Source organism: Salmo salar, chromosome ssa15 (assembly GCF_905237065.1).
Source record: "Salmo salar chromosome ssa15, Ssal_v3.1, whole genome shotgun sequence".
Lineage (NCBI taxonomy): Eukaryota > Metazoa > Chordata > Actinopteri > Salmoniformes > Salmonidae > Salmo > Salmo salar.
The window spans coordinates 1,682,737-1,705,816 of NC_059456.1; the positions used below are offsets into that span (position 1 = coordinate 1,682,737).

General features: G+C 45.0%; 1 protein-coding gene across 1 annotated transcript in view; it reads left to right on the forward strand.

Annotated features, from left to right (window-relative positions):
• The first annotated feature begins 4,787 nt into the window (after window positions 1–4,787).
• Window positions 4,788–23,080, forward strand: part of LOC106570822 (protein FAM189A2) — a 58,316-nt gene continuing 40,023 nt past the window's right edge. Inside the window, exon 1 of the mRNA XM_045695328.1 lies at window positions 4,788–5,344. Coding sequence (XP_045551284.1) covers window positions 5,048–5,344 — 297 coding nt within the window. The 5' untranslated portion in view covers window positions 4,788–5,047. The remainder of the gene's footprint in view (window positions 5,345–23,080) is intronic.

Sequence of the window (23,080 nt, forward strand, 5' to 3'; positions counted from 1 at the left end):
TTGCAGAGAGGAAGGAAACCGCTTAGGGATTTCACCATGAGGCCAATGGTAACAGTTAGAGTTGAATGGCTGTGATAGGAGAAAACTGAGGATGGATCAACAATATTGTAGTTATTCCATAATGCTAACCTAATTCACAGAGTGAAAAGAAGGAAGACTGTTCAAAATAAACATATTCCAAAACATGCATTCTGTTTGTAACAAGGCACTAAAGTAACACTGCAAAAAAATTGTCCTGAATACAAGGTGTTATGTTTGGGGCAAATCCAATACAACACATTTACTGAGTACCACTATATTTTTAAGCATAGTGTTATAGGTATGTTATAGGTATGCTTGTAATTGTTAAGGACTGGGGAGTTTTTCAGCATAAAAAAGAAATGGAATGGAGCTTAGCACAGATGCTTACCAAGAAGACAGTGAATGCTCCTGAGTGGCCGAGTTACAGTTTTGACTTAAATCTGCTTTGAAATCTATGGCAAGACCTGAAAATGGTTGTCTAGCAATGATCAACAACCAATTTGACAGAGCTTGAAGAATAAAAAAAATATAAAAGGCATGTGTTTCACAATCTAGGTCTTAGAAACTTACCCAGACTGACTCATTGCTGTATTCGCTGCCAAAGGTGATTCTACAAAGTATTGACTCAGAGGTGTGAATATTTCTGTATTTCATTTTCAATAAATTTGCTATAAAAATAACAGTTTTCACTTTGTCATTATGGGGTATTGTGTGTAGATGGGTGAGATTTAAAAAATATATTTAATCCATTTTGAATTCTGTCTGTAACACAACAAAATGTGGAATGAGTCAAGGTATATGAATACCTTCTGAAGGCACTGTATATACACTGAGTATACAAAACATTAGGAACACCTCGACATAGACTGACCAGGTGAATCCAGGTGAAAGCTATGATCCCTTATTGATGTCACTTTGTTAAATCCACTTCAATCAGTGTAGATGAAGAGGTAGAGACAGATTAAAGATGGATTTTTAAGCCTTGAGACAATTGAGACATGGATTGTGTATGTGTGCCATTCAGAGGGTGAATAGACAAGACAAAATACTTAAGTGTCTTTGAACGGGATATGGTAGAAGGTGCCAGGGCACACCGGTTTGAGTGTGTCAAGAACTGCAACACTGTTGGGTTTTTTACGCTCAACAGTTTCCCGTGTGTATCAAGAATAGTCCACCACCCAAAGGACATCCAGCCAACTTGACATAACAGTGGGAAGCATTGGAGTCAACATGGGCCAGCATCCCTGTGGAATGCTTTCGACATCTTGTAAAGTCCATTCCCCGACAAATTCTGTAGACAAAAGAGGGTCAACTCAATATTAGAAAGGCGTTCCTAATGTTGAGTATACTCAGTGTACTTTCAGTGTGTGTATATAATATAGATGTACACTACCGTTCAAAACTTTGGGGTCACTTAGAAATGTCCTTGTTTTTGTCCATTAAAATAACATAAAATTTATCAGAAATATAATGTAGACATTGTTAATGTTGTAAATGACTATTGTACCTGGAAACGGCAGATTTTTTTGTGGAATATCTACACAGGCGTGTTATCAGCAATCATCACTCCTCTGTTCCAATGGCACTTTGTGTTATTAAATCCAAATGTATCTGTCAGATGGTGGGTGTAGCTGGTGCATGAAGTCAGGCGCAGGAGAGCAGAATGAATGAGCAACATACTTTACTCAAAATAATAAACGCTAATCAATTACGCACGGGTGTAAACAGCACCTGTCGAAAACCAGCCATAACGTACCGAATGAACATAGAAACAATCACGCACAAAAACATGGGGGAAACAGAGGGTTAAATATATGAACATGTAATTGGTGAATGAAACCAGTTGTGTAGAAAAGAAAGACAAAACAAATGGAAAATGAAAGGTGGATCGGTGATGGCTAGAAGACCGGTGACGTCGACCGCCGAACGCCGCCCGAACAAGGAGAGGGACCGACTTCGGCGGAAGTAGTGACAGTATCACTTTTAAAGGGTAATTGATCATTAGAAAACCCTTTTGCAATTTTGCTAGCACAGCTGAAAACTGTTGTGCTGATTAAGGAAGCAGTAAAACTGACCTTCTTTAGACTAGTTGAGTATCTGGAGCATCAGCATTTGTGGGTTCGATTACAGGCTCAAAATGGCCAGAAACAAAGACCCTTCTTCTGAAACTCATCAGTGTATTCTTGTTCTGAGAAATGAAGGCTATTCCATGCGAGAAATTGCCAAAAAACTGAAGATCTCGTACAACGCTGTGTACTACTCCCTTCACAGAACAGCGCAAACTGGCTCTAACCAGAATAGAAAGAGGAGTGGGAGGCCCCGGTGCACAACTGAGCAAGAGGACAAGTACATTAGAGTGACTAGTTTGAGAAACAGACGCCTCACAAGTCCTCAACTGGCAGCTTCATTAAATAGTACCCTCAAAACACCAGTCTCAATGTCAAGAGGTGATTCCCGGATGCTGGCCTTCTAGGCAGAGTTGCAAAGAAAAATCCATATCTCAGACTGGCTAATAAAAGTAAAAGATTAAGAGGGGTAAAAGAACATAGACACTGGACAGAGGAACTCTGCCTAGAAGGTCAGCATCCTGGAGTCGCCTCTTCACTGTTGCTGTTGAGACTGGTGTTTTAGCGTTTTTTGCGTCTGCACTTTCAAAGTTCTTGAAATCTTCTGTATTAACTGACGTTTGTGTCTTAAAGTAATATTGGACTGTAGTTTCTCTTTGCTTATTTGAGCTGTTCTTGCCATAATATTGACTTGGTCTTTTAGCAAATAGGGCTATCTTCTGTATACCAACCCTACCTTGTCACAACACAACTGATTGGCTCGAACGCATTAAGAAGGAAAGAAATTCCACAAATTCACTTTTAACAAGGCACACCTGTTAATTGAAATGCATTCCAGGTGACTACCTCATGAAGCTGGTTGAGAGAATGCCAGGAATATGCAAAGCTGTCAGCAAGGCAAAGGGAGGCTACTCTGACATATATCAAATATAAATATATTTTGATTTGTTGAACACTTTTTCTTTAGAACATGATTCCATATGTATTATTTCATAGTTTTGATGGTTTCACCTTTATTCTACAATGTAGAAAATAGTAAAAATAAAGAAAAAACCTTGAATGAATAGGTGTGTCCAAACTTTTCCCTGGTCCTGTATGTCTGTATGTACACTACATTACATTTTTTACATTTTAGTCATTTAGCAGACGCTCTTATCCAGAGCGACTTACAGTAGTAAATGTATACATTTCATACATTTATTTATTTATTATAATATTTCCCGTACTGGTCCCCCGTGGGAATCGAACCCACAACCCTGGCGTTGCAAACACCATGCTCTACCAACTGAGCCACACGGGGCCACACGGGACACTACATGACCGAAAGTATGTAGACACCTGCTCGTCGAACATCTCATTCCAAAATCATGGGCATTAGTATGGAGTTGTTCCCCCCTTTGCTGCTATAACAGCCTCCACTCTTCTGGGAAGGCTTTCCGCTAAACCCAGATTGGTCCTTCCGACTGCTAGATGGTGAAGCGTGATTCATCGCTCCGTAGAACGCATTTCCACTAATCCAAAGTCCAATGGTGGCAAGCTTTACGTCACTTCAGCCGATGCTTGGTATTGCGCATGGTGATCTTAGGCTTGTGTGTGGCTGCTCGGTCATGGAAACCCATTTCATGAAGCTCCAGACGAACAGTTCTTGTGCTGACGTTGCTTCCAGAAGTAGTTTGGAACTCGGTAGTGAGTGTTGCAACCGAGGACAGATGATTTTTACGCGCTACGGGCTTCAGCACTCGGCGGTCTCGTTCTGTGAGCTTGTGTGGGCTACCACTTTGCGGCTGAGCTGTTGTTGCTCCTAGTTTCCACTTCACAATAACAGCGCTTACAGTTGACCGGGGTAGTTCTAGCAGGGCAGAAATTTGACTAACTGACTTGTTGGAAAGGTGGCATCCTATGACGGTGCCATGTTGAAAGTAACTGAGCTCTTCAGTAAAGACATTTTACTGCCAATGTATGTCTATGGAAATTACATGGCTGTGTGCTAGATTTTATACACCTGTCAACAACTTGTGTTGCTGAAATAGCCGAATCCACTAATGTGAAGGGGTGACTATATATTTGTATATAGTGTATGTATGCATCTATGTGTTTATGTGTGTCTTTCAGAGGGTTTGGGTTTAAAGCGGAAAGTCACATTTCGGTTGGACCTTGTGTGCAATTGACAAATAAAATGATCCTAATCTTAATACGTTCTTTTACCAGAACTTCAGCTACTGTTAACATTAGTGTTGTATGTGTAAACAGGTTATACATATTACGGACTGTCATCTCAACAAATGTTGCTCTGTAAGGGTAGGGGAGTGTGAGATTAGATCAAATCAAATGTTATTGGTCACATACACATGGTTAGCAGATGTTATTGCGAGTGTAGCGAAAAAAATGCTTGTGCTTCTAGTTCCCGACAGTGCAGTAATATCTAACAAGTAATCTACCAATTCCACAACTACCTAATACGCACATATTTTTATTTAGTTAAGTTGTCATCAAAACACAATAAGACGTAGCCTAATGAATCTCCTTTATCAATTAATTTTCCGTACAAATAATGACGACGGCCTTGACTCAAAGTAAAATCTACCTGCAGAAGTAAGAATGAAATCATTGATTCATTTAACAGCGAAATATCCCCTCTCGGCCCTCAACACTTGGTCATAACAGTCGGGGTCGGAGATGTGTGGCCTATTCCCACGCACCCCCGCCTCTCCTCCACCGCCCTTCTTGTGCCTCTGCCAAAATATGTGAAACGCAATCCTAGCCCTGGTCACAGAGAGCAGTTATTTTAAAACTTCAAACTCAGCCACCTCGATAATGACGCTAAGATCCACGAACTCAACGGACAGATCTCCGCTTTAATTTGGGAACTAAACTAAAATGAGCAACCGCCTCCTCGCTTGGAGTTCACCTTCGATCTACGTTCGTTAGTTCGCTGTCCTTTCTCCGCTAGCGCGTCTCCAATGTCTCTCCCGGTAGTTCTCCCCGGATCGTGTTGCCCTGTAACCAGGGTTCCGCTGGCCTCTCAGTTGGCAGACCCGACGTTCAGGATCCGGCCGCCCCGCTGCATATCTGCCTCTCGCATGCCTGGTTCTCAGTCCAGGCTGCTCCCAGCGCTGCTCCCCGGCCGCCCGCTGCTCTCCCTCGGATTACTGCAGCTGGTTCTCGGCTGCTCCATGGTCGCGCTCTCCTTCGGAGCTCTCTCCCTCAGTAGCTCTCCACCCATCCGAAACGCATGCCCTTTCTGGGCTGGGTCTTCAGTGAGTATAGTTACATTCTAGGTTTATTAACATCACCCACACATAATGAATGAATAAGAAGGCAGTATTTGAATGACTCTCCGTGTTCTTGGTCTATGATAGGACATAGGACTCTATCAACAGGTCGTGTAGCAGTTCTGGAACTATTACGCAAATCACACTCTGGTTATGGCATTTAGCCAATCAAATCCACCAGAAACAGACATGGTCGAGCTCTAGCCTGGTGTCGTATCTAGATGCTATTTTAGATTGTCCCCTAGCATAAGGCTACTTGTGTGTTGACAGTTGACATTATTTTAGGGTGGTTTATGTTGGTAACCCCTGCAGTTAGATACTATGTGTGTGGACCAGATTGTCAGAAATGACTGGGTAGAAATAAAGTTTAAATCCAAATCTGTTTCTTCATAAATCAGTCAGTCCAAATAAGGGACTACTACTGTCCTATTGTCATGCATGTCAGTATCAGGGTCAAGGGTTATAACCTAGTTATTACTCACCAGTACCACTAGGCATTTCCTGGTCTGTGACTGTCTTCACCCCCAGGAAGCTAATCTCAAATCACTGTAAGGTTTTCCCACTGATCTATAGGACCTACTGTAGGGGTTTCCCACTGATCTACAGGGCCTACTGTAGGGGTTTTCCCACTGATCTACAGGGCCTACTGTAGGGGTTTCCCACTGATCTACAGGGCCTACTGTAGGGTTTTCCCACTGATCTATAGGGACTACTGTAGGGTTTTCACACTGATCTATAAGGACTACTGTAGGGTTTTCCCACTGATCTATAGGGCCTACTGTAGGGTTTTCCCACTGATCTATAGGGACTACTGTAGGGTTTTCACACTGATCTATAGGGACTACTGTAGGGTTTTCACACTGATCTATAAGGACTACTGTAGGGTTTTCACACTGATCTATAAGGACTACTGTAGGGTCTTCCCACTGATCTATAGGGACTACTGTAGGGTTTTCACACTGATCTATAAGGACTACTGTAGGGTTTTCACACTGATCTATAGGGCCTACTGTAGGGTTTCCCCACTGATCTATAGGGCCTACTGTAAGGTTTTCCCACTGATCTATAGGGACTACTGTAGGGTTTTCACACTGATCTATAGGGACTACTGTAGGGTTTTTCCACTGATCTATAGGGCCTACTGTGAGGTTTTCCCACTGATCTATAAGGACTACTGTAGGGTTTTCACACTGATCTATAAGGACTACTGTAGGGTTTTCCCACTGATCTGTAGGGTCTACTGTAGGGTTTTCACACTGATCTGTAGGGCTACTGTAGGGGACTACTACTGTCCTATTGTCATGCATGTCAGTATCAGGGTCAAGGGTTATAACCTACTTATTACTCACCAGTACCACTAGGCATTTCCTGGTCTGTGACTGTCTTCACCCCCAGGAAGCTAATCTCAAATCACCACATTTTCTCAGAGAACATTGTGACTAATATTTCTCTTGGAAAACACATTCTGAACCAGACCCGGAGCTTTGACATTTATTTCTCCAGGATGTCCATCTTGGGCGATGTCCTAAATAGTACCCTATTCCCTACATAGTGTAATCTTTCTGGACCCTGGTCAAAAGTAGTGCACTAAATAATAGGGAATAGGGTGTTATTGTGGGATGCAGCCCCTGGTCTTTCTCCATCTTGGTTTATATAATAGTGTAATAAAAGGCTATATTGCTTGTTGAGCATCCCTTCCTGCTGCCTGATACACATCTCCTCTCAGACACATCGATTCTAACCTGGTTATATGGAGAAACCTTATCGCCTCACGAGTCCTAAAATACTTTATAATGCTCTCCCTCTCTCTGCAACAGACTGATCTCAGCTCACCCATGCTTTAGTTTAGAGAAGACAGAGAATTGTAGCCTACAATAGAGTTTAGAGAAGACTGAGCTACAGTGTAAGGACCAGTTAGAAACATTTTACATAGACCTAACTAGTAGTATGGATTCACTTGTTAAGAATCTACATAGGCCTTATAAAGGGTTCATTAAGCATTGAACATTGTTGTTCTTTTAAAATGGGACTGTGCATTGTACAATGGCTTTTCTAACATCTCTAAGACTTTAACCCAGAGGTTACATGCTTGTCTAGCTACTACTGCTACTCAGACTAAATACAATGGTGACTGCCAGGCCGGCCAAACCCCAAAATAATGCCAGTGTTTAGTCCTAATCTGTTCAGCCACTGTGACAGACCACTTCAGTTGGGCGTATTAGACTCTTTCAGTTTCATCACAAAATACTTCTGGAGAGAAACTGACATTTTGCAGATTCTACTGGTAGCAACGAGATTGAGCACAATTTGTGTTTTTTTGTTGTTGTTGTTCTTCCCAAGAATGTGAAATGATTTAAGAGTATTCTGAGATATTGTAGGGTTTTCACACTGATCTATAGGGTCTACTGTAGGGTTTTCACACTGATCTATAGGGACTACTGTAGGGTTTTCACACTGATCTATAGGGTCTACTGTAGGGTTTTCCCACTGATCTATAGGGTCTACTGTAGGGTTTTCCACACTGATCTATAGGGTCTACTGTAGGGTTTTCCACTGATCTATAGGGACTACTGTAGGGTTTTCCCACTGATCTATAGGGACTACTGTAGGGTTTTCACACTGATCTATAGGGTCTACTGTAGGGTTTTCACACTGATCTATAGGGACTACTGTAGGGTTTTCACACTGATCTATAGGGTCTACTGTAGGGTTTTCCCACTGATCTATAGGGTATACTGTAGGGTTTTCACACTGATCTATAGGGTCTACTGTAGGGTTTTCCCACTGATCTATAGGGTCTACTGTAGGGTTTTCCCACTGATCTATAGGGACTAATGTAGGGTTTCCCCACTGATCTATAGGGTCTACGGTAGGGTTTTCCCACTGATCTATAGGGTCTACTGTAGGGTTTTCCCACTGATCTATAGGGACTACTGTAGGGTTTTCACACTGATCTATAGGGACTACTGTAGGGTTTTCACACTGATCTATAGGGACTACTTTAAGGTGGTGTATATTTCTCTTGGTCTTTGAAGATGTGAAGTAGGCCAATGTGCTTCTACATTTGTGAAAAGTGAATAATATTGTGTGAAAGACATGGCAAATTCTCCTGTTTAAAGTGCTTTTTTTAATGTCCACCAGCAAATCACTCCTCAGCCAACATACCGACTCACGCAGCATACTGCCATGTTCCAGGAAATCTGTGTAAGGGAGTTACGGTCTGTTGAGTGACTCTGTAGTTATTGTTGGGAAGTGTGGTGCTGTAGCCTTCACAGGAAGCTGAAGGAAGCAGACACTCTCTGCTTTGGTTCATTATGTCAGAGTAAGTCAGAAAACATTCACACAACCTTTTACAACATTCAGAAACCATTCATTCAACCTTAGACAACATTCACACAGTCTTCAGACAACTTTTTAACAACATTCCAACAACCTTAAACAACATTCCCACAACCTTAGACAACATCCACACAAGATGTACACAACCTTATATTTGACAACATTCCCACAAGTTGATATTCACCTCAGCTGAACTTAAACAACCCTAATTGAAAACATACTTCACATGGACTTGAAGAATCTATAGGCGAAACTCTCTGAAATGGATATCATACCGTAACAATCCAATGACAAGCAGGTCAGCTCAGTCCATACAAGAACTATTAGTGGTGAGACTCATATATGCTCAGCGGGGGCGCAGCGGTCTAAGGCACTGCATCTCAGTGTAAGCGGTGTCACTACAGTCCCTGGTTCGAATCCAGGCTGAATCACATCCGGCCGTGATTGGGAGTCCCATAGGGCGGCGCACAATTGGCCCAGCGTCGTCCGGGGTAGGCCGTCTTTGTAAATAAGAATGTGTTCTTAACTGACTTGCCTACTTAAATAAAATAATATATATGCAGCAGCCACATATTGAGTCAGTTATGCACTGGATGAGGTGGGGTGATGGGAGACGAGGATGCAGAGAGAGGCTACGTCTCAAATGGCATCCTATTCGCTCTACTCCCATGAGACTCTGGTCAATATAGTGCACTATGTAGGGGATAGGACTCTAGTCAATGTAGGGCATAGGGCTCTGGTCAATGTAGTGCATTATGTAGGGGATATGGCTCTGGTCAATATAGTGCACTATATAGGGAGTGGAGTGTAAACGGAGTAGGCACACCTGGAGAAGCAAGATTCCATCCCCCAAAACCCCCTGCAGCGGCTCCGTCAGTGAGTCCTGTCACTAGATGTTAATTTATTACCAGTGGATTTAATCATGTGGATTGGCCTGGCTTGATAAGAATCTGGTCAGAGTATTAGGAGGAGGAAAAGTCTCTCAGTTGGTCTTCTCTTGAGAGAGACATTTTATCAGTACTTGAATTAACAGGCCTGTTTCTGGTGGTATTGGAAACTACTTGGATCATACTACTACCTACTAGAAGAGTAGGTCCAGAGCTCTGTCCTTTTTAAGATCCTCAGACCCACTGGGACTATAGAGATCATCCAGATATAGGCCTGTGTGCGTCTGTGTCCCTGTGTATATGAAATGTGGTTCCAGTCCCCTGTGTGTATGAAAGGTGGTTCCAGTCCCTGTGTATATGAAATGTGGTTCCAGTCCCTGTGTGTATGAAAGGTGGTTCCAGTCCCTGTGTGTATGAAAGGTGGTTCCAGTCCCTGTGTGTATGAAAGGTGGCTCCAGTCCCTGTGTGTATGAAAGGTGGCTCCAGCCCCTGTGTGTATGAAAGGTGGCTCCAGCCCCTGTGTGTATGAAAGGTGGTTTCAGTCCCTGTGTGTGTGAAAGGTGGTTCCAGCCCCTGTGTGTATGAAAGGTGGCTCCAGGCCCTGTGTGTGTGAAAGGTGGTTCCAGCCCCTGTGTGTATGAAAGGTGGTTCCAGTCCCTGTGTATGAGAAAGGTGGTTCCAGTCCCTGTGTGTATGAAAGGTGGTTCCAGTCCCTGTGTGTGTGAAAGGTGGTTCCAGCCCCTGTGTGTATGAAAGGTGGTTCCAGTCCCTGTGTGTATGAAAGGTGGTTCCAGTCCCTGTGTGTATGAAAGGTGGTTCCATCCCCTGTGTATATGAAAGGTGGTTCTAGTCCCTGTGTATGTGAAAGGTGGTTCCAGCCCCTGTGTGTATGAAAGGTGGTTTCAGTCCCTGTGTGTATGAAATGTGGTTCCAGTCCCTGTGTGTATGAAAGGTGGCTCCAGCCCCTGTGTGTATGAAAGGTGGTTCCAGTCCCTGTGTGTATGAAAGGTGGTTCCAGTCCCTGTGTGTATGAAAGGTGGCTCCAGCCCCTGTGTGTATGAAAGGTGGTTCCAGCCCCTGTGTGTATGAAAGGTGGTTCCAGTCCCTGTGTGTATGAAAGGTGGTTCCAGTCCCTGTGTGTATGAAAGGTGGCTCCAGCCCCTGTGTGTATGAAAGGTGGTTCCATCCCCTGTGTATATGAAAGGTGGTTCCAGTCCCTGTGTGTATGAAAGGTGGTTCCAGTCCCTGTGTATGTGAAAGGTGGTTCCAGCCCCTGTGTGTATGAAAGGTGGTTCCAGTCCCTGTGTGTATGAAAGGTGGTTTCAGTCCCTGTGTGTATGAAAGGTGGTTCCAGCCCCTGTGTATGTGAAAGGTGGTTCCAGTCCCTGTGTGTATGAAAGGTGGTTCCAGTCCCTGTGTGTATGAAAGGTGGTTCCAGTCCCTGTGTGTATGAAAGGTGGTTTCAGTCCCTGTGTGTATGAAAGGTGGTTTCAGTCCCTGTGTGTATGACAGGTGGTTCCAGTCCCTGTGTATGTGAAAGGTGGTTCCAACCCCTGTGTGTATGAAAGGTGGTTCCAGCCCCTGTGTCGGTAGTGTCAGATAGTTCAGATATCTCTGGTTCTATGAGAGCCATATCAGAACCACAATGAAGGAGCTGGGTAGAACAGGAAGCACCATGATTTAGAGCACACGCATTGATACCAGAGGATAATTTGTTAGTCCCCATGAGGTCAAATGCTATTTCTAGGGGGTTTAGGGTTAAGGTTAGAATAAGTGTTAGGGTTAGAATTACATTAAGGGTTAGGAGCTAGGGTTAGTTTTGGGGTTTGAGTTTATTTTATTTTTACAGGGACAGTGCACATTAATCAACGTTTCAGTAAAAGTGCCGGTTTTAGCCAGCCGGCTAATTTTCAACCGCAGTCCCTGGGCAGGTTATTAAAAACAATTACAATATAGATAATCATTGAGCAGTGAGCACACGCAGAGCAACATAGGACAAGCAAGACGTAGCATACAGACAGAGCAACATAGGACAAGCAAGACGTAGCATACAGACAGAGCAACGTAGGACAAGCAAGACGTAGCATACAGACAGAGCAACGTAGGACAAGCAAGACGTAGCATACAGACAGAGCAACATAGGACAAGCAAGACGTAGCATACAGACAGAGCAACGTAGGACAAGCAAGACGTAGCTTACAGACAGAGGAACGTAGGACAAGCAAGACGTAGCATACAGACAGAGAAACATAGGACAAGCAAGACGTAGCATACAGACAGAGCAACATAGGACAAGCAAGACGTAGCATACAGACAGAGCAACGTAGGACAAGCAAGACGTAGCATACAGACAGAGCAACATAGGACAAGCAAGACGTAGCATACAGACAGAGCAACATAAGACAAGCAAGATGTAGCATACAGACAGAGAAACATAGAACAAAAAGCAACAAGACAAAATCCATAAGAGCAACAAAGTGTTTCCACACCTCACAAGCTACAGACAACAGACAACATGGAAAGCGGCAATACACAGCTAGGGATTATGTTCACAAATCTGATTGGCCTTTAGCCATGTCTTCATGCATTTTGTGAAAGTGTGATATGTGGTGCAGTTATGTGTGTCTGGTGGCAGTGTATTCCAGACATGGGAAGCTCTCACAGAGAAAGCGGATTTACTAAAGGTGCTTTTCCTTAAGGGAACTATACAGTCACCTCTCATGGCAGACCTTGTGGATCTGCTGCCATGTGTTTGGGTTTTCTGTTTTACAGAAATACTGAGTGGAGGAGGAGCTAGGCCATTTAGGATCTTGAATACAAGACATGCGTTGGTGTATTGCACAAGATTTTCCCAACTCAGGAGCTCATGCTTTCTGAAGATGTAACAGTGATGATGGCTATTGGGCTTCCTATCAGGCACATTGAGAGCCTGTTTGTAGACAGACTGAATAGGTTTTAATGTTGTATAGCAAGCTTGGGTCCAACTAGTCAAGCAGTATGTTAAGTGGGGGAGTATCATAGATTTGAGGATACAGTTTTGTTACCTCTGTAGTCAAACAATTTCGTATGAATCGGAAATGAGCTAGGTTGAATTTGGTTATTTTAATGACCTTTTTCACCTGCTTTTTAAAAGAGAGGTTGGAATCAAGTATGATGCCAAGGTACTTAAAATCAGATACCACCTGGAGCTTCTCCCCTGATACACAGACATCTGGTTCAGTAGCATCAGATACAACCTGGAGCTTCTCCCCTGATACACAGACATCTGGTTCAGTAGCATCAGATACCACCTGGAGCTTCTCCCCTGATACACAGACATCTGGTTCAGTAGCATCAGATACCATCTGGAGCTTCTCCCCTGATACACAGACATCTGGTTCAGTAGCATCAGATACCACCTGGAGCTTCTCCACTGATACACAGACATCTGGTTCAGTAGCATCAGATACCACCTGGAGCTTCTGCCCTGACACATAGACATCTGGTTCAGTAGCATCAGATACCACCTGGAGCTTCTCCCCTGATACATAGACATCTGGTTCAGTAGCATCAGATACCACCTGGAGCTTCTCCCTTGACACATAGACATCTGGTTCAGTAGCATCTGTTGCCCTCTTTGTGAAGAACATGCAAACAGTTTCTTTTCACATTGAGATGCAAACATGAGTCACTAAGCCACTTTGTAACCTGGACCATTACAGTAGTGAGTTCTTGTGCAGCTTGTTGTTTGCTCTTTGCATGCACATATATCACTGTATCATCTGCATACATTTGAACTTCAGACCCAGTACAGACAGAAGGCAGATCATTAATGTACAGGCTGAACAGGAGGGGCCCCAGTATTGACCCTTGGGGCACACCCACATCATAGCTAAGAGTGGGTGACAGCTCATTGCTCCCTCTGACACACTGAGTTCTGCCTTCAAGGTATGATTTCATCCATCTCAAGGCATCGGGGGAAAAGTTGAACTTGGACAATTTTGTGATGAGAATCTCATGGTTAACAGTATCAAAAGCCTTCCTTATGTCTAGAAACACAGTCCCAACAACGTCCCCTTTGTCCATCTTGGACTTCACATTTTCCAGAAGAAAGCAGTTGGCCGTTTCTGTGGAGTGTTTCGCTCTGAAGCCAAACTGTTAGGAGCTAAGGTTAGGTTTAAGGTTAAGTTTAGTTTTAGGGTTAGGGTTAAGAGCTAGGGTTAGGTTTAAGGTTAGGGTTAGGAGCTAGGGTTAGGTTTTTGGGTTAAGGTTAGGGTTTAGGTTAGGGTTAAGGTTAAGTTTAGGGTTTGGGTAAGAGTACGGGTTAGGGTTAGGTTTTAGGGTTAGGGGTTAGGGAAAACAAGATTTTGAATGGGACTGAATTGTGTCCCCCCACAAGGTTAGCTGTACAAGACTGTGTGTGTGTGTGTGTGTGTGTGTGTGTGTGTGTGTGTGTGTGTGTGTGTGTGTGTGTGTGTGTGTGTGTGTGTGTGTGTGTGTGTGTTCATTAATGTCTGTGTGTGTGTTCATTAATGTGTGTGTGTGTGTGTGTTCATTAATGTGTGTGGTTGTGGGTGGGTTTTATGTCTGTATGCCCGTGGTATATAGGATGTATTGCTGACTGGTGTCTGTGTTCCCGTGGTATACAAGATGTATTGCTGACTGGTATCTGTATGCCCGTGGTATACAGGATGTATTGCTGACTGGTGTCTGTATGCCCGTGGTATACAGGATGTATTGCTGACTGGTGTCTGTGTGCCCGTGGTATACAGGATGTATTGCTGACTGGTGTCTGTGTGCCCGTGGTATACAGGATGTATTGCTGACTGGTGTCTGTGTGCCCGTGGTATACAGGATGTATTGCTGACTGGTGTCTGTGTGCCCGTGGTATACAGGATGTATTGCTGACTGGTGTCTGTATGCCCGTGGTATACAGGATGTATTGCTGACTGGTGTCTGTGTGCCCGTGGTATACAGGATGTATTGCTGACTGGTGTCTGTGTGCCCGTGGTATACAGGATGTATTGCTGACTGGTGTCTGTGTGCCCGTGGTATACAGGATGTATTGCTGACTGGTGTCTGTGTTCCCGTGGTATACAGGATGTATTGCTGACTGGTGTCTGTGTGCCCGTGGTATACAGGATGTATTGCTGACTGGTGTCTGTGTGCCCGTGGTATACAAGATGTATTGCTGACTGGTGTCTGTGTGCCCGTGGTATACAGGATGTATTGCTGACTGGTGTCTGTGAGCCCGTGCTATACAGGATGTATTGCTGACTGGTGTCTGTGTGCCCGTGGTATACAGGATGTATTGCTGACTGGTGTCTGTGTGCCCGTGGTATACAGGATGTATTGCTGACTGGTGTCTGTGTGCCCGTGGTATACAGGATGTATTGCTGACTGGTGTCTGTGTGCCCGTGGTATACAGGATGTATTGCTGACTGGTGTCTGTGTGCCCGTGGTATACAGGATGTATTGCTGACTGGTGTCTGTGTGCCCGTGGTATACAGGATGTATTGCTGACTGGTGTCTGTGTGCCCGTGGTATACAGGATGTATTGCTGACTGGTGTCTGTGTGCCGGTGGTATACAGGATGTATTGCTGACTGGTGTCTGTTTACCCGTGGTATACAGGATATATTGCTGACTGGTGTCTGTGTGCCCGTGGTATACAGGATGTATTGCTGACTGGTGTCTGTGTGCCCGTGGTATACAGGATGTATTGCTGACTGGTGTCTGTGTTCCCGTGGTATACAGGATGTATTGCTGACTGGTGTCTGTGTGCCCGTGGTATACAGGATGTTTTGCTGACTGGTGTATGTGTGCACGTGGTATACAGGATGTATTGCTGACTGGTGTCTGTGTGCCCGTGGTATACAGGATGTATTGCTGACTGGTGTCTGTGTGCCCGTGGTATACAGGATGTATTGCTGACTGGTGTCTGTAAGCCCGTGCTATACAGGATGTATTGCTGACTGGTGTCTGTGTGCCCGTGGTATACAGGATGTATTGCTGACTGGTGTCTGTGTGCCCGTGGTATACAGGATGTATTGCTGACTGGTGTCTGTGTGCCCGTGGTATACAGGATGTATTGCTGACTGGTGTCTGTGTGCCGGTGGTATACAGGATGTATTGCTGACTGGTGTCTGTGTGCCCGTGGTATGCAGGATGTATTGCTGACTGGTGTCTGTGTGCCCGTGGTATACAGGATGTATTGCTGACTGGTGTCTGTGTGCCCGTGGTATACAGGATGTATTGCTGACTGGTGTCTGTGTGCCCGTGGTATACAGGATGTATTGCTGACTGGTGTCTGTGTGCCCGTGGTATACAGGATGTATTGCTGACTGGTGTCTGTGTGCCCGTGGTATACAGGATGTATTGCTGACTGGTGTCTGTGTGCCCGTGGTATACAGGATGTATTGCTGACTGGTGTCTGTGTGCCTGTGGTATACAAGATGTATTGCTGACTGGTGTCTGTAAGCCCGTGCTATACAGGATGTATTGCTGACTGGTGTCTGTGTTCCCGTGGTATACAGGATGTATTGCTGACTGGTGTCTGTGTGCCCGTGGTATACAGGATGTATTGCTGACTGGTGTCTGTGTGCCCGTGGTATACAGGATGTATTGCTGACTGGTGTCTGTGTGCCCGTGGTATACAGGATGTATTGCTGACTGGTGTCTGTGTGCCCGTGGTATACAGGATGTATTGCTGACTGGTGTCTGTGTGCCCGTGGTATACAGGATGTATTGCTGACTGGTGTCTGTGTGCCCGTGGTATACAGGATGTATTGCTGACTGGTGTCTGTGTGCCCGTGGTATACAGGATGTATTGCTGACTGGTGTCTGTGTGCCCGTGGTATACAGGATGTATTGCTGACTGGTGTCTGTGTGCCCGTGGTATACAGGATGTATTGCTGACTGGTGTCTGTGTGCCCGTGGTATACAGGATGTATTGCTGACTGGTGTCTGTGTGCCCGTGGTATACAGGATGTATTGCTGACTGGTGTCTGTGTGCCCGTGGTATACAGGATGTATTGCTGACTGGTGTCTGTGTGCCCGTGGTATACAGGATGTATTGCTGACTGGTGTCTGTGTGCCCGTGGTATACAGGATGTATTGCTGACTGGTGTCTGTGTGCCCGTGGTATACAGGATGTATTGCTGACTGGTGTCTGTGTGCCCGTGGTATACAGGATGTATTGCTGACTGGTGTCTGTGTGCCCGTGGTATACAGGATGTATTGCTGACTGGTGTCTGTGTGCCCGTGGTATACAGGATGTATTGCTGACTGGTGTCTGTGTGCCCGTGGTATACAGGATGTATTGCTGACTGGTGTCTGTGTGCCCGTGGTATACAGGATGTATTGCTGACTGGTGTCTGTGTGCCCGTGGTATACAGGATGTATTGCTGACTGGTGTCTGTGTGCCCGTGGTATACAGGATGTATTGCTGACTGGTGTCTGTGTGCCCGTGGTATACAGGATGTATTGCTGACTGGTGTCTGTGTGCCCGTGGTATACAGGATGTATTGCTGACTGGTGTCTGTGTGCCCGTGGTATACAGGATGTATTGCTGACTGGTGTCTGTGTGCCCGTGGTATACAGGATGTATTGCTGACTGGTGTCTGTGTAAGCCCGTGGTATACAGGATGTATTGCTGACTGGTGTCTGTGTGCCCGTGGTATACAGGATGTATTGCTGACTGGTGTCTGTGTGCCCGTGGTATACAGGATGTATTGCTGACTGGTGTCTGTATGCCCGTGGTATACAGGATGTATTGCTGACTGGTGTCTGTGTGCCCGTGGTATACAGGATGTATTGCTGACTGGTGTCTGTGTGCCCGTGGTATACAGGATGTATTGCTGACTGGTGTCTGTGTGCCCGTGGTATACAGGATGTATTGCTGACTGGTGTCTGTGTGCCCGTGGTATACAGGATGTATTGCTGACTGGTGTCTGTGTGCCCGTGGTATACAGGATGTATTGCTGACTGGTGTCTGTGTGCCCGTGGTATACAGGATGTATTGCTGACTGGTGTCTGTGTGCCCGTGGTATACAGGATGTATTGCTGACTGGTGTCTGTGTGCCCGTGGTATACAGGATGTATTGCTGACTGGTGTCTGTGTGCCCGTGGTATACAGGATGTATTGCTGACTGGTGTCTGTGTGCCCGTGGTATACAGGATGTATTGCTGACTGGTGTCTGTGTGCCCGTGGTATAAAGGATGTATTGCTGACTGGTGTCTGTGTGCCCGTGGTATACAAGATGTATTGCTGACTGGTGTCTGTAAGCCCGTGCTATACAGGATGTATTGCTGACTGGTGTCTGTGTCCCCGTGGTATACAGGATGTATTGCTGACTGGTGTCTGTGTGCCCGTGGTATACAGGATGTATTGCTGACTGGTGTCTGTATGCCCGTGGTATACAGGATGTATTGCTGACTGGTGTCTGTGTGCCGGTGTTTACAGGATGTATTGCTGACTGGTGTCTGTGTGCCCGTGGTATACAGGATGTATTGCTGACTGGTGTCTGTGTGCCCGTGGTATACAGGATGTATTGCTGACTGGTGTCTGTGTTTCCGTGGTGTACAGGATGTTTTGCTGACTGGTGTCTGTGTGCCCGTGGTATACAGGATGTATTGCTGACTGGTGTCTGTGTGCCCGTGGTATACAGGATGTATTGCTGACTGGTGTCTGTGTGCCCGTGGTATACAGGATGTATTGCTGACTGGTGTCTGTTAGCCCGTGGTATACAGGATGTATTGCTGACTGGTGTCTGTGTGCCCGTGGTATACAGGATGTATTGCTGACTGGTGTCTGTGTGCCCGTGGTATACAGGATGTATTGCTGACTGGTGTCTGTGTGCCCGTGGTATACAGGATGTATTGCTGACTGGTGTCTGTGTGCCCGTGGTATACAGGATGTATTGCTGACTGGTGTCTGTGTGCCCGTGGTATACAGGATGTATTGCTGACTGGTGTCTGTGTGCCCGTGGTATACAGGATGTATTGCTGACTGGTGTCTGTGTGCCCGTGGTATACAGGATGTATTGCTGACTGGTGTCTGTGTGCCCGTGGTATACAGGATGTATTGCTGACTGGTGTCTGTGTTCCCGTGGTATACAGGATGTATTGCTGACTGGTGTCTGTGTGCCCGTGGTATACAGGATGTATTGCTGACTGGTGTCTGTGTGCCCGTGGTATGCAGGATGTATTGCTGACTGGTGTCGGTGTGCCCGTGGTATGCAGGATGTATTGCTGACTGGTGTCTGTGTGCCCGTGGTATGCAGGATGTATTGCTGACTGGTGTCTGTGTGCCCGTGGTATACAGGATGTATTGCTGACTGGTGTCTGTGTGCCCGTGGTATACAGGATGTATTGCTGACTGGTGTCTGTGTGCCCGTGGTATACAGGATGTATTGCTGCTGACTGGTGTCTGTATGCCCGTGGTATACAGGATGTATTGCTGACTGGTGTCTGTGTGCCCGTGGTATACAGGATGTATTGCTGACTGGTGTCTGTGTGCCCGTGGTATACAGGATGTATTGCTGACTGGTGATGTCATGTGATGAATTTTCCTGTTTCCTGTTTCCGGTCACAACTTGCAGACTTGTTTACGCTGCTGTGCGTTTTTGTTGCCGATCTTACTTTGATACCTGACGGTTTTTAACTTTTTCATTACCGTATATTTTTACTTTTTCCCTCACTCAACTTTTTTCATTCAACTTTTTCACCCCGGAGGTTTTATCTGGACATGGTTCGTCAGGACTTCAAACAGCCGAAGCTAAGTAACATTAACATGATGCCTTCTAATTGCAGTCGTTGTACTTATAATATACAGGAGAACGATCGCCTTACGGCAAGGATAGCTGTGCTGCAAGCCCAGCTTCAGACGCGATCGTTAGGCAAGGGTAATTTCAGTGTAGGAAAGGATGAAACAGCGTCTGTGCCACCAGTAAGTACAGATAGTAACGTTAGTATAAACCCCCTCGCACGGTCCCCGCAGCCGGACATCTTTCTCATGGCTTCTGGAGGGAAACGCTGTAGGAATGCTCAACCGGTGTCGCTTATTCAGCCGACAGAAACTTTCAACCGGTTCTCCCCATTAAGCGAGTCGGAGTCGGAGGCCGAGACTTCTCTGGTCTCTACTCCTCCCGTTGTGGGGTCTGAGACGCCGACGGCTCCCACCATTAGCTCTGACAAATTGAAAACCCTAGTCATTGGCGACTCCATTACCCGCAGTATTAGACTTAAAACTAATCATCCAGCGATCATACACTGTTTACCAGGGGGCAGGGCTACCGACGTTAAGGCTAATCTAAAGACGGTGCTGGCTAAAGCTAAAACTGGCGAGTGTAGAGAGTATAGAGATATTGTTATCCACGTCGGCACCAACGATGTTAGGATGAAACAGTCAGAGGTCACCAAGCGCAACATAGCTTCAGCGTGTAAATCAGCTAGAAAGATGTGTCGGCATCGATTAATTGTCTCTGGCCCCCTCCCAGTTAGGGGGAGTGATGAGCTCTACAGCAGAGTCTCACAACTCAATCGCTGGTTGAAAACTGTTTTCTGCCCCTCCCAAAAGATAGAATTTGTAGATAATTGGCCCTCTTTCTGGGACTCACCCACAAACAGGACCAAGCCTGGCCTGTTGAGGAGTGACGGACTCCATCCTAGCTGGAGGGGTGCTCTCATCTTATCTACGAACATAGACAGGGCTCTAACTCCTCTAGCTCCACAATGAAATAGGGTGCAGGCCAGGCAGCAGGCTGTTAGCCAGCCTGCCAGCTTAGTGGAGTCTGCCACTAGCACAGTCAGCGTAGTCAGCTCAGCTTTCCCCATTGAGACCGTGTCTGTGCCTCGATCTAGGTTGGGCAAAATTAAAAATGGCGGTGTTCGCTTTAGCAATCTCACTAGTATAAAGACCTCCTCCATTCCTGCCATTATTGAAAGAGATTGTGATACCTCACATCTCAAAATTGGGTTACTTAATGTTAGATCCCTCACTTCCAAGGCAGTTATAGTCAATGAACTAATCACTGATAATAATCTTGATGTGATTGGCCTGACTGAAACATGGCTTAAGCCTGATGAATTTACTGTGTTAAATGAGGCCTCACCCCCAGGTTACATTAGTGACCATACCCCCCGTGCATCCGGCAAAGGCGGAGGTGTTGCTAACATTTACGATAGCAAATTTCAATTTACAAAAAAAAAACAACAATGACGTTTTCGTCTTTTGAGCTTCTAGTCATGAAATCTATGCAGCCTACTCACTCACTTTTTATAGCTACTGTTTATAGGCCTCCTGGGCCATATGCAGTGTTCCTCACTGAGTTCCCTGAATTCCTATCGGATCTTGTAGTCATAGCAGATAATATTCTAATTTTTGGTGACTTTAACATTCACATGGAAAAGTCCACAGACCCACTCCAAAAGGCTTTCGGAGCCATCATCGACTCAGTGGGTTTTGTCCAACATGTCTCTGGACCTACTCACTGCCACAGTCATACTCTGGACCTAGTTTTGTCCCATGGAATAAATGTTGTGGATCTAAATGTTTTTCCTCATAATCCTGGACTATCGGACCACCATTTTATTACGTTTGCAATTGCAACAAATAATCTGCTCAGACCCCAACCAAGGAGCATTAAAAGTCGTGCTATAAATTCTCAGACAACCCAAAGATTCCTTGATGCCCTTCCAGACTGCCTCTGCCTACCCAAGGACGTCAGAGGACAAAAATCAGTTAACCACCTAACCGAGGAACTCAATTTAACCTTTCGAAATACCCTAGATGCAGTTGCACCCCTAAAAACTAAAAACATCTGTCATAAGAAACTAGCTCCCTGGTATACAGAAAATACACGAGCTCTGAAGCAAGCTTCCAGAAAATTGGAACGGAAATGGCGCCACACCAAACTGGAAGTCTTCCGACTAGCTTGGAAAGACAGTACCGTGCAGTATCGAAGAGCCCTTACTGCTGCTCGATCATCCTATTTTTCCAACTTAATTGAGGAAAATAAGAACAATCCGAAATTTCTTTTTGATACTGTCGCAAAGCTAACTAAAAAGCAGCCTTCGCAAATGGAGGATGGCTTTCACTTCAGCAGTAATAAATTTATGAACTTCTTTGAGGAAAAGATCATGATCATTAGAAAGCAAATTACAGACTCCTCTTTAAATCTGGGTATTCCTCCAAAGCTCCATTGTCCTGAGTCTGCACAACTCTGCCAGGACCTAGGATCAAGGGAGATACTGAAGTGTTTTAGTACTATATCTCTTGACGCAATGATGAAAATAATCATGGCCTCCAAACCCTCAAGCTGCATACTGGACCCTATTCCAACTAAACTACTGAAAGAGCTGCTTCCTGTGCTTGGCCCTCCTATGTTGAACATAATAAACGGCTCTCTATCCACCGGATGTGTACCAAGCTCACTAAAAGTGGCAGTAATAAAGCCTCTCTTGAAAAAGCCGAATCTTGATCCAGAAATTATAAAAAACTATCGGCCTATATCGAATCTTCCATTCCTCTCCAAAATTTTAGAAAAAGCTGTTGCACAGCAACTGACTGCCTTCCTGAAGACAAACAATGTATACGAAACGCTTCAGTCTGGTTTTAGACCCCATCATAGCACTGAGACTGCACTTGTGAAGGTGGTAAATGACCTTTAATGACGTCAGACCGAGGCTCTGCATCTGTCCTCGTGCTCCTAGATCTTAGTGCCGCTTTTGATACCATCGATCACCACATTCTTTTGGAGAGATTGGAAACCCAAATTGGTCTACATGGACAAGTTCTGGCCTGGTTTAGATCTTATCTGTCGGAAAGATATCAGTTTGTCTCTGTGAATGGTTTGTCCTCTGACAAATCAATTGTAAATTTCGGTGTTCCTCAAGGTTCCGTTTTAGGACCACTATTGTTTTCACTATATATTTTACCTCTTGGGGATGTCATTCGAAAACATAATGTTAAATTTCACTGCTATGCGGACGACACACAGCTGTACATTTCAATGAAACATGGTGAAGCCCCAAAATTGCCCTCGCTAGAAGCCTGTGTTTCAGACATAAAGAAGTGGATGGCTGCAAACTTTCTACTTTTAAACTCGGACAAAACAGAGATGCTTGTTCTAGGTCCCAAGAAACAAAGAGATCTTCTGTTGAATCTGACAATTAATCTGGATGGTTGTACAGTCGTCTCAAATAAAACTGTGAAGGACCTCGGCGTTACTCTGGACCCTGATCTCTCTTTTGAAGAACATATCAAGACTGTTTCAAGGACAGCTTTTTTCCATCTACGTAACATTGCAAAAATCAGAAATTTTCTGTCCAAAAATGACGCAGAAAAATTAATCCATGCTTTTGTTACTTCTAGGCTGGACTACTGCAATGCTCTACTTTCCGGCTACCCGGATAAAGCACTAAATAAACTTCAGTTAGTGCTAAATACGGCTGCTAGAATCCTGACTAGAACCAAAAAATTTGATCATATTACTCCAGTGTTAGCCTCCCTACAC